Below are 11,526 nucleotides of genomic sequence, written 5' to 3' on the forward strand. Positions count from 1 at the left end.
ATAAAAAATTAGCTGGGCATGGTGACATGTGCCTATAATCCCAGCTACTCAGGAGGCTGAGGCAGGAAAATCACTTGAATGTAGGAGGTGGAGGTTGCAGTGAGCTGAGATTGTGTCACTGCACTCCAGTCTGGGTGACAGAGAGAGACTCCATCTCACACACACACACAAATAAGAATTCAGGAGAAAGTTATAAACTGTGTTGAATGTTGCCGAGAAGCTGGGTAAAATAAGAACAGAAAATTCATTATTGAATTTAATGAGAGAGGTGTTTGTTTATGTTGGCTTCACTAGAGTGGTGAAGGCCAATGTCTGATTTCCATGGATTGAGGAGGGAACAGGAGATTGGAAAATAGAGGTTGTAAACACCCATAAACCTTTCCTTCCTTCCTCCCTCTCTCCCTCCCATCCTTCCTTTTTTCTCTTTTCTTTCTTCTTTCTCTAAAGTATTAAATTTATTATAGTATGGTTTTATGGAAATGATCAAGTAAAGATGAATAAATTAATAATGCAGAAGATAGGATACCTATAGGAGCAAAATCCCTTGTGTGGTCGACAGAGTCTGGGATTCACTGAAGAAGTGCAAGGGTTGGCCTTAGATGTAATACAGGGAGAGCTCATCACTTTTAATAGAGGAAGACAGAAAGGCTGGTACACTGGGTTGTAGGAGGATGTATAAGGATATCAGTTAGGTGTTAAGAACAGAAAGACTGAGTTCAAAGTGATTTAACAAAAGAAGAGAATATTTCTCCTTTAAGTAAATGTTCAGGTAGGCAGTCTACAGCTGATACAGTGGCTCCATACTCAATTATCCAGGCTTCATCTATCTTGTTGCCATGCCAACCTCAACATGCAGCTTACACTTGCTGGCCTGCAAGTGAACTGTTCCATCTCCTGCTATCATGACTGAATACTAGCCAAAGGGAAAAAGGGGGAAGTGGGAGGGGAAAGCATATACCTTTCTTAAAGAGCACAACCTAGAGATTGTCCCTATTCTGTTCATATCTCATTGGCCTTAATTTAATCATATTATCACTGCAATCTACAGTGGGGGCTGGGAAATTTGGTGTTTGAGGGGATGACCAAGCGCCCAACTGAAAATGTTATTCTTATCTTATGAGAAGTAGAGAATGGATGTGAGGGAATGGCTAGAAACCTCTGCTACAAAGGATATGGTGGTTCTTTTCTGATTGCTTCTAACTTCTCAATGAAAGGTGAGTTCATCAGCTGAGTAAAAGAATGAATGAGATTTTGGGGACTTGAGGAGCAAGGAGAAGGAGTATAATAGTCATTTTGAAGAGTGAGTTAAGTAGGGAACTGTAGTAAGATGGACAGACAGTGTGGAGAGATTACTTGAATCTTGTGGACAGAGGAAAGAGTAGAATCAGATTATCCTGACTCCTGCCTGAAGCTTTACATATTCAGAGAAAAATGTTGGAAGAAACTCTGACATAATGCTATGTCTGTCATCAGCACACATTTCACAGGACTTTTACTGTCAGGGCTGTCATTTAGTGCCAAGATGTTTAGAGAGCTCTTAATAAGTATAATCAGTTGGCTAAGAAAATGTGTCCATGACTCAGGGAAGGGCATATTTGTTTTCCTCATTTCCCAATCTGTAAATAAGCAAATTCTGAAAGAGGTTAGTGAAAATATCCATATCCAGAAGCTGTCAGCTTTCCTTCGTCAAACTCTATGACTTGGGCTGAAGTGGGTGTTGGAGAGGCAGCTACCATGTGCACCCAGATGACCACTCATTTAATATGTTACTATTTCCCATTATTTTCTCAGGATAGATAGCCAAAGTGGAACCCTGGGAGATTTCTTCATTTTTCCTGTCACAAAGAATTGGTAATTCAGTAGTCATAGGAGTTTGTAATAAATAACCCACATTGATTTCTCTGTTCTGGAATAATTTTGCTTCTCCTCTTCCCGAAGCTCTGACACTTGCCCCAACAGGCAATGATGGAAAATTATTTACCAAGTGGCACAAACTCCCTTACTGCTTTGGATATAAATCCAGGCAGGAGGGGATAGCTCTGAGGCAAGAGATCTAGGACTTCTAGCCCCTGAACTTTCAGCGGAATACATCTTTTCCAAAGGAGTGAATTCAAGTCCTTGTATCACTGGCAGCAGGGCGTGACCATGGAGAAGCTGTTGTGTTTCTTGGTCTTGACCAGCCTCTCTCATGCTTTTGGCCAGACAGGTAAGGGCCACCCCAGGCTATGGGAGAGATTTGATCTGAGGTATGGGGATGGGGTCTAAGACTGTATGAACAGAACAGTGGAGCACCCATCATGATGTGTGTGTGTGTGTGTGATGTGTGTGTGTAACTGCAGAAGGGGTCAGTCTGTTTCTCAACTTTAAACTCTATACGTAAGTGAGGGGTTAGATCTTTGTGATCTGAGAAATCTCTCATATTTGCTTGTTTTTCTGGCTCACAGACATGTCGATGAAGGCTTTTGTGTTTCCCAAAGAGTCGGATAATTCCTATGTAACCCTCAAAGCACGGTTAACGAAGCCTCTCAAAGCCTTCACTGTGTGCCTCCACTTCTACACAGAACTGTCCTCAACCCGTGGGTACAGTATTTTCTCTTATGCCACCAAGAGACAAAGTAATGAGATTCTTATATTTTGGTCTAAGGATATAGGATACAGTTTTACAGTGGGTGGATCTGAAATATTATTCGAAGTTCCTGAAGTCACAGTAGCTCCAGTACACATTTGTACAAGCTGGGAGTCCGCCTCGGGGATCGTGGAGTTCTGGGTGAATGGAAAGCCCAGGGTAAGGAAGAGTCTGAAGAGGGGATACACTGTGGGGGAATATGCAAGCATCATCTTGGGGCAGGAGCAGGATTCCTTCGGTGGGAGCTTTGAAACACAGCAGTCCCTGGTGGGAGACATTGGAAATGTGAACATGTGGGACTTTGTGCTGTCACCAGATGAGATTAGCACTGTCTATCTTGGCGGGCCCTTCAGTCCTAATGTCCTGGACTGGGGGGCACTGAAGTATGAAGTGCAAGGTGAAGTGTTCATCAAACCCCAGCTATGGTCCTGATGGTACCTCCCAGTTTTTTACACCGCATGCGCCCCATGTCTCTGTCTCTAGTACCTCCCGGTTTTTCACACTGCCTGGTTCCCATGTGGCTGTCTCTGGGCCTTTGTTCCCCTGTATGCATTGCAGGCCTGCTCCACCCTCCTCAGCACCTGAGAATGGGGGTAAAGTGTCTGGTCTGGGAGCTCGTTAACTATGCTGGGAAACTTTGTCCAAAAGAATCAGAATTTGAGGTGTTTTGTTTTCATTTTTATTTCTTTTTAAGTTGGACAGATCTTGGAGGTAATGTCTTACCCTCACATAGATGAAAAAACTGACACCCAGAAAGGAGAAATGATGTTTTAAAAAATGTCACAAGGCAAGAACTGAGAAGGAAGTGCTGGTCTTCTATTTCATTCCCCGCCCAGGACCCCCAGAAAGCAGGAGGGCATTGCCCACATTCACAGGGCTCTTCAGTCTCAGAATCAGGACATTGGCCAGGTCTCTGGTTTGGGTCCAGAGTGCTCATGATCATGCCATGGAACTGCTGGACCCAGGTCTCCTGAAATGGGAAGCCCTGCAATACTGCACAGTTCCTCCATTTTTCTCAAAGCACACTGGAAAGGCCGTTAGAATTGCCCTAGCAGAGAAGGTCTGCTTTTTTTCCAGAGCAAAATGAGGCACTAGGTATAAATATGTTGTTACTGCCAAGAACTTACATAACAATAGTTTTTGTTTGCTCGCAGTGCTTTCTTAATTTTATGGCTCTTCTGGGAAACTCCTCCCCTTTTGCACATGAACCTTGTGGGGCTGTGAATTCTTTCTTCAACCCCTCATTCCCAATATACCCAGGCCACAAGAGTGGACATGAACCACAGGGTGTCCTGTCAGAGTAGCCCATCTCCCATCTCCCTAGCTCCCTATCTGGAGGATAGTTGGATAGTTATGTGTTCCCAGCAGGACCAATTATAGCCTTTCCAAGGATTGAGTTACGGCCTTTAGGAGTGAGACATCTTCTTGCTGCTGGATTTCCAAGCTGAGAAGACATGAACCTGGGACCACCAGTAGCCATTTTGTTTGCCACATGGAGAGAGACTGAGGACAGAAGCCAAACTGGAAGTGGAGGAGCCAAGGGATTGACAAACAACAGAGCCTTGACCACATGGAGTCTCTGAATCAGCCTTTTCCGGAACCAGATCTATACCTGGACTGCCCAGGTCCATAAGCCAATAAAGCCCGTGTTTACTTGAGCAAGTCCAAGCTGTTTTCTGATGGTTGCTGTAGAGGTTGTGACTAACTTCTCTAAGGGCCTTTGAAACCAAGTCCCTGTAACTTTACACTGCCCATTACACAACATATCCATGACACTTCAACCTGTCCCCGAGAGTCCCCTGAAGGGATTCCCTCTGACAAGCACATCCCTCTTTTGAGACAGCTGGCCATTCATGTATGGCCAGTTGTGGGGGTTTTAATACTCTCATTCTATCGTTATTCCAATTTGGGAGCAAAAACTAAAGATCATTGAGATCCATGAATCTGATGCCAGGTTCAGTGACTAGAATGCACTTGCCCCAGTTGGTTCCGGTTCTTTGTAGAAACAGACCACTCAAAGATGACAGCGGCTGGCTTCCTCCAGAAGTGTCCTTCAACACGGTCTTTCAGTACTAAGTGACCAGTAGAAGTTACTCCATAAAGACCACAGCCAGGAATGAATTATGGGGCTTCCTGCATATCAAATGGTTACCTAGGGAAGGCATATGGTAAACTAGTTAAGCCCAGAGGTTCTGGAATCAGACTGCCTAAGTTCAAATCCCGGCTTTACAACTTACTAGCTATGTGACCTTAGGTAATATAACCTCTTTATGTCTCAGTTTTCTTACCTACAAAGCAGGAGAAATAATAGTAAGTAGCTCAAAGGATTGCAATAAGAATCAAAGAAAATCATGCAAGCAAAGCACTTACTACAGTGCCTGGCACGTAGTAAGCTCTTATAACAGTTTTCTGCTCTTCTTCTTATTAAGCCATTTTGTATTATATCCGTAAACGTAGATTCATTATACGCCATAAAAATACAACTTGCTAGAATTTATCTCCGTTGGCAGCAGCTGAAGTTTCTCATTTGCTAAGAATTAAGTTTGGAATGTTAGAAGGATGAATAACAAATCTTTGAAGCCGTTATTTATATGAATATTGACTTCTCTAATTGACTTTTGATAACCATTTGTAAGCACAGAAGTTAAGGATACATTCTCAGACAAAAAGGAGAGTGCAAATATTCTCTGTTGTCCAATTAGGGCAGATCCATCCATCCTCACATTCAGCTAAGCAGAAGAGAGGATGGATACTCTTTTCTAGTTAAATAATCCAGATATGTCTTAATTATAAAAGGCCATCCCAACTCCCCAGGGATGTGGGTTGAGCTAATATTTTCTTCAGAATTCAATTGCTTGCATCTTACTATACATAGTGTAGTAGACAGCCTCTGGCCTTAATAATTTGAGCCAGGAAAATTTTAACACCTGGTATTTGCATTCAGAGAACATTAACAAATCTTAACAAAGCATTCGTAGGATGTTTAAATTTAAGTAATTTAGCGTACTGGTGGATACATCAATGTAATCTTGTTGGAAAATGTATTTCCAGGTAACTGGTGAATTGTCGTACCATACAGAGCTATTAGATGTAATCCAATTAAATGTTAGATGACATCTGCCAAAGATGATTCTGATTTGGGCATGTTGGTTCTAAGCAATGCTTTTTTTTTTTTGCAGTAAGTGGAGAGTAAGATCAAGCATCCACCGTGGCCACTTCTAGCTGATGCTAATAAAGCCATGCCATCAGCACTGGTTTTCTGATAGAGTAGGGACCATGGATCTGATTTTTCCAGAAGTAGAATCAGGCCTCAGGGAATGAGTTAAAAAGACATAGGGACAAATGGTCTATAAAACTGATAATAGAAAGGAGGTGAAAGAGGGATGGTGGCCTAGTGCTTGAAGAGATATTGTGGTGCATTTACAGGCCAAATAAGAGAAAGTAGACCAATAGTATGAATCAGAGATGTTGGAGGCTGCTACTTGATAGAACACTTTCTTTTTGGAGCTGAAAATAGCCACGTTGGTATAAGGGTTAGGGCCAGGCCTGACCCTAATGTAAGCGACTTAGTGTGGGATGCAATATAGTGACGTGCAGATCAGAAACCTAAAATCTCCCTGTGTCAGAAAAAAATATTAGCTCACTGGCCAGGCAACAAGCCTTGCACACTTTACAAAAAGAGATGGTCATGGAGAGAGCAGTCTTAAGAATGGGCTACATATCAGGCCAGGTGAGTGGATGAGAAGCCACCTCTGTGATAAGACCTGGTCTATTCAGGCCCCGGAGAAGAGACTACAGGCTGCCTCAAAAGTGAGACCAGGATCTGATGGAAATGGATTTGGAGTCCCAGCTGACAAAGTAAGTAGAATGTTAAATCTGTGATATTCTCCCCCATGCTGTCACTATCGTCAAGTTTGATGTGCCCCAGGGAAGCAAAGATTGACAAAGGAAGCAAATGGCTCTAGATGGTTAACCACCACCACCACCTAGATCAGATTTCCAAAGTATGGATTTCTGACCACTAGAATCCCAGGGTAAAGAGAAGCACTGCTTTGATTTCTAGGTAGTTTTATCCTAGGACAACTGCCCACTAGTCTCAGATGGGTTGTCATACTTGCCTGGATTCATTCTCTTCAGCTCCCTGTCTCTATTTCATCTATGCATCTTTTCATTTCTTCTGTACTAGAACGTAGGTTAAGTGGGCTTGTTAGCCTTTTCCTTCAGAAAACGCAGACTCCTAGCTCAAATTTCCTGGATCACCTGGCCCAGTGATCACTTATAGTCTGCTGATTACAGGCATCATTTTCATCTGGGTGTTTGAGTATAGATTCATTGACCCCAGTCCTCCTAGAGTAGATCCTCTGGGGTTAGCGCTCAGGAATATGCAAGAGCACAAGCCCTTTTGTACCATGTGCTTTTAGAGCTATCACTGTAGTGTTTTCCTGACAGCTCAGATTTCTTACCTCAGGGACATGCCTGGCTCCCACTAAGCTTGCAGGCAGGTGGTCACCTTTAAAGAAGCATCTAGTGCCTCTGTACCCAGGTCATCCCCTTGGCCTACTTCTGGTGCATTCTTTCAGGCCTCACTCAGTGTGGACCCTTCTGTCCTATGCCCTTTATACACACAGATAAGTGATCTCCAAAGTCTCATCACTGCCCCCAGGATGATAATTACTTAATCACACAGGGAAGATCACACACAATCTTAGAACAAAACAAAAACAAAAACAAAAACTTCTTACACTTACTGAGCTCTTACCATGCCAGGTACTGTTGTAAGTCTTTTAAATATATTCACTTGTTTAATGACAATACTATGAGTTATGTAATATTTTATAGTCCTCATTTTACAGATGAGAAAACTGAAGTTTGGAGAGGTTAATTAACTTTCTCAGAGCTATGATTTGAACCTAGGCAGTCTGGCTACTCAGCTCTATGCTTCTAACCACTGTATTCTACTGCTACATGCAACAGAAGCTTACACCCTACACTTATACCCCTAGCGCAAGAGGGAGGGTGTGGGGATGTGTGTTTTTTCTTATGGCGAAGTCATTCCAGGATGCCGTATATTCAGTGTTAGCTACCATTGCAGATCCACTGGCAATCTCCCTACTTTTTATTTTGTTCTTATGTGCTTAGGAGAATGGCTTGCACATAGAAATCCTATTCAGTCTTAGCATGAATACAATTGTGCCATATTGTCAAAGTTCTTCTCTGACCTCCATCTCTTCTATAGTCATGCACACCCTTAGATGTAACTTCACATCCTACTGGCATTCACCAAACACATAGAGTCATACAAGGGACTCTCTAGGCCAGCAATTCTCAACTTTGGATACGAATATTGGAACCACCTGGAGAACTTTCAAAAATCCAGTTGCTTAGGCCATAATCAGATAATTATGTTGGATTATCTGGTGGTGAGACTCAGGCATCATTACTTTTAAACCTCCTTAATGATTACAGTGTATAGCCATGTCTCCAACAGCCACTCTTCTAGGTGCCACTCTTCTAGGGTGAGTGATGGTTTAGAAAAGATTGCAGAGTCACAGCTGTGGTCCCTAACTGTTCATGTGGTTATTTCTGACTGGTATGCCCCTTGTTTCTTAATTTTCTTATGCTATAGTGGTTTCAGTTTGAGTCAGGAGAGCATACCAAACTCCATTTCAACACTGGAGTTTGGAGTCATAGCTCTAGGATTAAATAAAGCGACAGCCCTGTATTTAGTGTGTTCCTATTTATTCAGTAAAGCCTCACTGTGATGACAAATATTGTATTTGTATTTTCCTTTTTCCCCAGTTGATACTTTGTATCTCTGTAGTGTGGAGAAACCAAAGTGCCAAGATATTTGAAAAGCTGAAATCCTTAAGTATTTTTATCAGAGCATCACAGATGTAGGAGGAAGAGAGAAGAGGCTTTCCAAACAAACATAGCTGAGGGAAGGGTAAAGGTTGCATTGCAAGCTTGTTACACTTCTCTCCTGATAAAGTTCACTGAATGCTCTGTGATATGCTGCAAGCAGTTACAGAGCTGCACTGGCAGGTTGCTGGAGCCAGGGGTGGGTTGTAAAATGGTTTGTGGGAAGGTCTTTCATTCTCTCTCGCGCACTTTTCTTTCTTTTGCTTTAGCTCTTGCTCTCTCCATCTCTATTTCTCTCTGCCGCTCTCTCTCTTTTTCAATTTTAGGCCTTCTTTACAGCATATCCATTTTAGAGGTAGTTCCTATAATGTAGTGGGCTCCATGAAATCAATGAAATTCCCAGTGTTCGCCTATTGCATTGGTAGCTGCATTCTTTTAACTCACCTAAGGAGCCCAGACACTAACAAGAAGGCAATTTGGTATCGGAAAAATGTCTTCTTCCTTCTTTGTACCAATCCTTTCACCTATACGATTTATTTTTGTTTAAATTATACATTTACCTTTTATTGGGCAAATGGTTAGAATGAGAGAACAAAAGCTTTTGGAGCAATTACTTTAAGCCAGTGTTATAATTAAAAAAATAGATGCAAAAAGTTTGTAAAAGGATATTAAAAATTTTTAAACTATACATCATTAAAAAAACTAGTCCAGAAATGTACCACCATTTGTAATAGTCCTTTTTTTCTTGCGTGTTTAGAATATGCTACCCATATGTTAGTTGGTTCTCCTAGTCAATGGAGAAACAGCCTCTATTATCAATTTCTCATTGGATATCAATGGGAAAACTCATGATGAGATCATGATGAATAAGCTCCAGATTCTTTTTACATGAAATGATGTCTTATATGGGAATTAATGTATTGTGAAATTCTTTGGTACCTAAATGTATATATAGCTCAGGATGTCTAGCTGATATTGTTCTGTTTTAAGCATTCTGGGCATAAAGCCAAGTAACCACAGTGAGACTGGGTGTCTTATTCATAAAATGGGATCTTCATTCCCTCTTTCCTTGCTTCTTAATTACACACACACACACACATACACAGACACACACACACTCACACACGCACACTTCATTTTAGAATGGATACAACCACATTATGAAAAGTTAGTAAGGAAAAAAAATCCTCCATAATTCCATTATTATAATAAGAACATATTGTCTGGAAGCATTCCTTATACTTTTTTTCTAAAATAGTCACTTCTTTTAAAAATAGTGTATATACAAGTCTGTTATTTTTTCTTTTATCAAAAGCATTTTTATTTACATGTTATATCATAAGATTCACCACTGACATTTAAATGGCTATCTATTGTATTTGGTGGATGTAGAACATATACAGTTTACTTAAACATGCCCCAATTTTCTGTTTGCTATCCTAAGTAATGTTAAGTGGTTGTCTTTGTGAAAAAAGCTCCCCCTCCCAATATTTTACATCATTTCCCTGGAATGGATTCTCAAAATGTGACTGTCCTAATTCACCAGGCGATGCCACACAGAGTTGTTGGAGCACCAGCAGGCATCGCGCATTCTCTAATAAATAACCCATATTGATCTCTCATTTTGTGATTTATCTTGCTCTCTTTGCTCTTAGAGCTTTGATTCATGGCTCCAAGGGGGCAATTTTGGAAAATCATTTACCAGCTGAGACATCCTGACTGCTGCACATATGAGGTCAAGGTGGGGCAGACTTGAAACAGAGGGATCTCAGATGTCCAAACCCAGAATCTCAGCCACTGATACTTTTTTCAAGAGAATGATCAGAATTCCAGGCACACCAAAAGCAGGGAGGGAACCTGGAGTTTCCTGGTCTCTAAACATGGAGTTTTCCATGTTTCCTGGTTTTCATCAGCCTCCCAGTGCTTTCCCTCAGACAGGGAGGCACTGCTTCCACTGATGGCTAAGATCTTGTCCTGCGAATATGCCTGTGCAAAGCCAGGTTAGGGAAAAGGGCCAGCACGGGTGAGAGGTTGTGGTCTGGGGCAGAGTTCAGGCTGTGGTTTCTAAGTCCAATCTCTCTGTATGTTGCGAGGAATACATCTTTGTGGCCTGGCAAGCTTAACCGATGACCTTTTCTCTCTCTGCTTTCTATCCTACAGATGTGAACAAAAAGGGTTTTGTGTTTTGCCAGAGTCAGACAATTCCTTTGTGATCCTGAGTGCAGAGCTAAAGAAGGCACTCAAGACCTTTATTGTGGGTCTCCATGTCTATATGCACCTGACCTGTGAACATAGCCTTTTTTGGTTATGCTGTGAGGACTAGATAATGAATCCTCCTCTCTAAGGAAAAGACTGGAGGCTACAGCACATCCGTGGGTGGAACTGGGATAATTTTAAAGTCTCCTAAGAATTCTGCACCGTGTACCTCTGTTTAAACTGGAGTCGGCCTCAGGGATCATGGAGTTCTGGGTGAATGGGAAGCCCATGGTGAGGAGGAGTCTGAAGAAGGGATACACTGTGGGGACAGAGGCAGGCATCATCCTGGGGCAGGAGCAGAATCCCTTCAGTGAGAGCTTTGACACAAACCAGTCCTGGGTGGGAGATATTGAAGATGTGAACATGTGGGACTTTGTGAAATTAGATATTAGGTTAGATTAGACGGCCAGATGACATTAATGCCATCTATGTTGGTGCGGCCTTCAGTCCTAATGTCCCTGACTGGCGGACGCTGACATACGAAGTGCACAGGGAAGAGTTCACCAAGCCCTAGTGGTGACCCTGAGGCCCAACTGCAGGTCCCAAAGGTTCCTCCTGGGATTACACCTGACATTTCCCTGACTTTGGTTCTGAGGTCTTTTTGTCCTGCATACCTGGCTCTCTCACCCCAAGGGTCCTGTATTTCCCTTCTTTCTTCACTCTGCTTTCATCAGCACAAGGGCCAGTGCAGAGCAGAGGGTCCCATTCATGGCTTAGAATCACCAGGCTACACCCCAGGCCTATTAAATCTGATTTCCTGGAGGTGAGACCCAACCATCCATGTT

The 11,526-nt window shown here is 42.3% G+C and overlaps 1 protein-coding gene across 2 annotated transcripts; it reads left to right on the top strand.

Moving 5' to 3' along the window:
• The first annotated feature begins 2,041 nt into the window (after positions 1 to 2,041).
• On the top strand, positions 2,042 to 11,297 carry CRP (C-reactive protein, pentraxin-related). 2 transcript variants are annotated; one of them, XM_011970424.1, is made up of 3 exons: positions 2,042 to 2,206; positions 2,445 to 3,060; positions 11,269 to 11,297. In XM_011970424.1, exons 1-2 carry the CDS (start codon positions 2,146 to 2,148, stop codon positions 3,056 to 3,058), a joined length of 675 nt encoding a protein of 224 aa, XP_011825814.1. In that variant the 5' UTR covers positions 2,042 to 2,145; the 3' UTR covers positions 3,059 to 3,060; positions 11,269 to 11,297. The 2 variants fall into 2 exon arrangements, with proteins under 2 accessions (XP_011825814.1, XP_011825813.1); XM_011970423.1 differs by lacking the exon at positions 11,269 to 11,297 and having other exon boundaries at positions 2,445 to 4,280.
• Positions 11,298 to 11,526: the final 229 nt, after the last annotated feature.

The sequence above is a fragment of the Mandrillus leucophaeus genome, unplaced genomic scaffold (assembly GCF_000951045.1).
Source record: "Mandrillus leucophaeus isolate KB7577 unplaced genomic scaffold, Mleu.le_1.0 Scaffold947, whole genome shotgun sequence".
Classification (NCBI taxonomy): Eukaryota; Metazoa; Chordata; class Mammalia; order Primates; family Cercopithecidae; genus Mandrillus; species Mandrillus leucophaeus.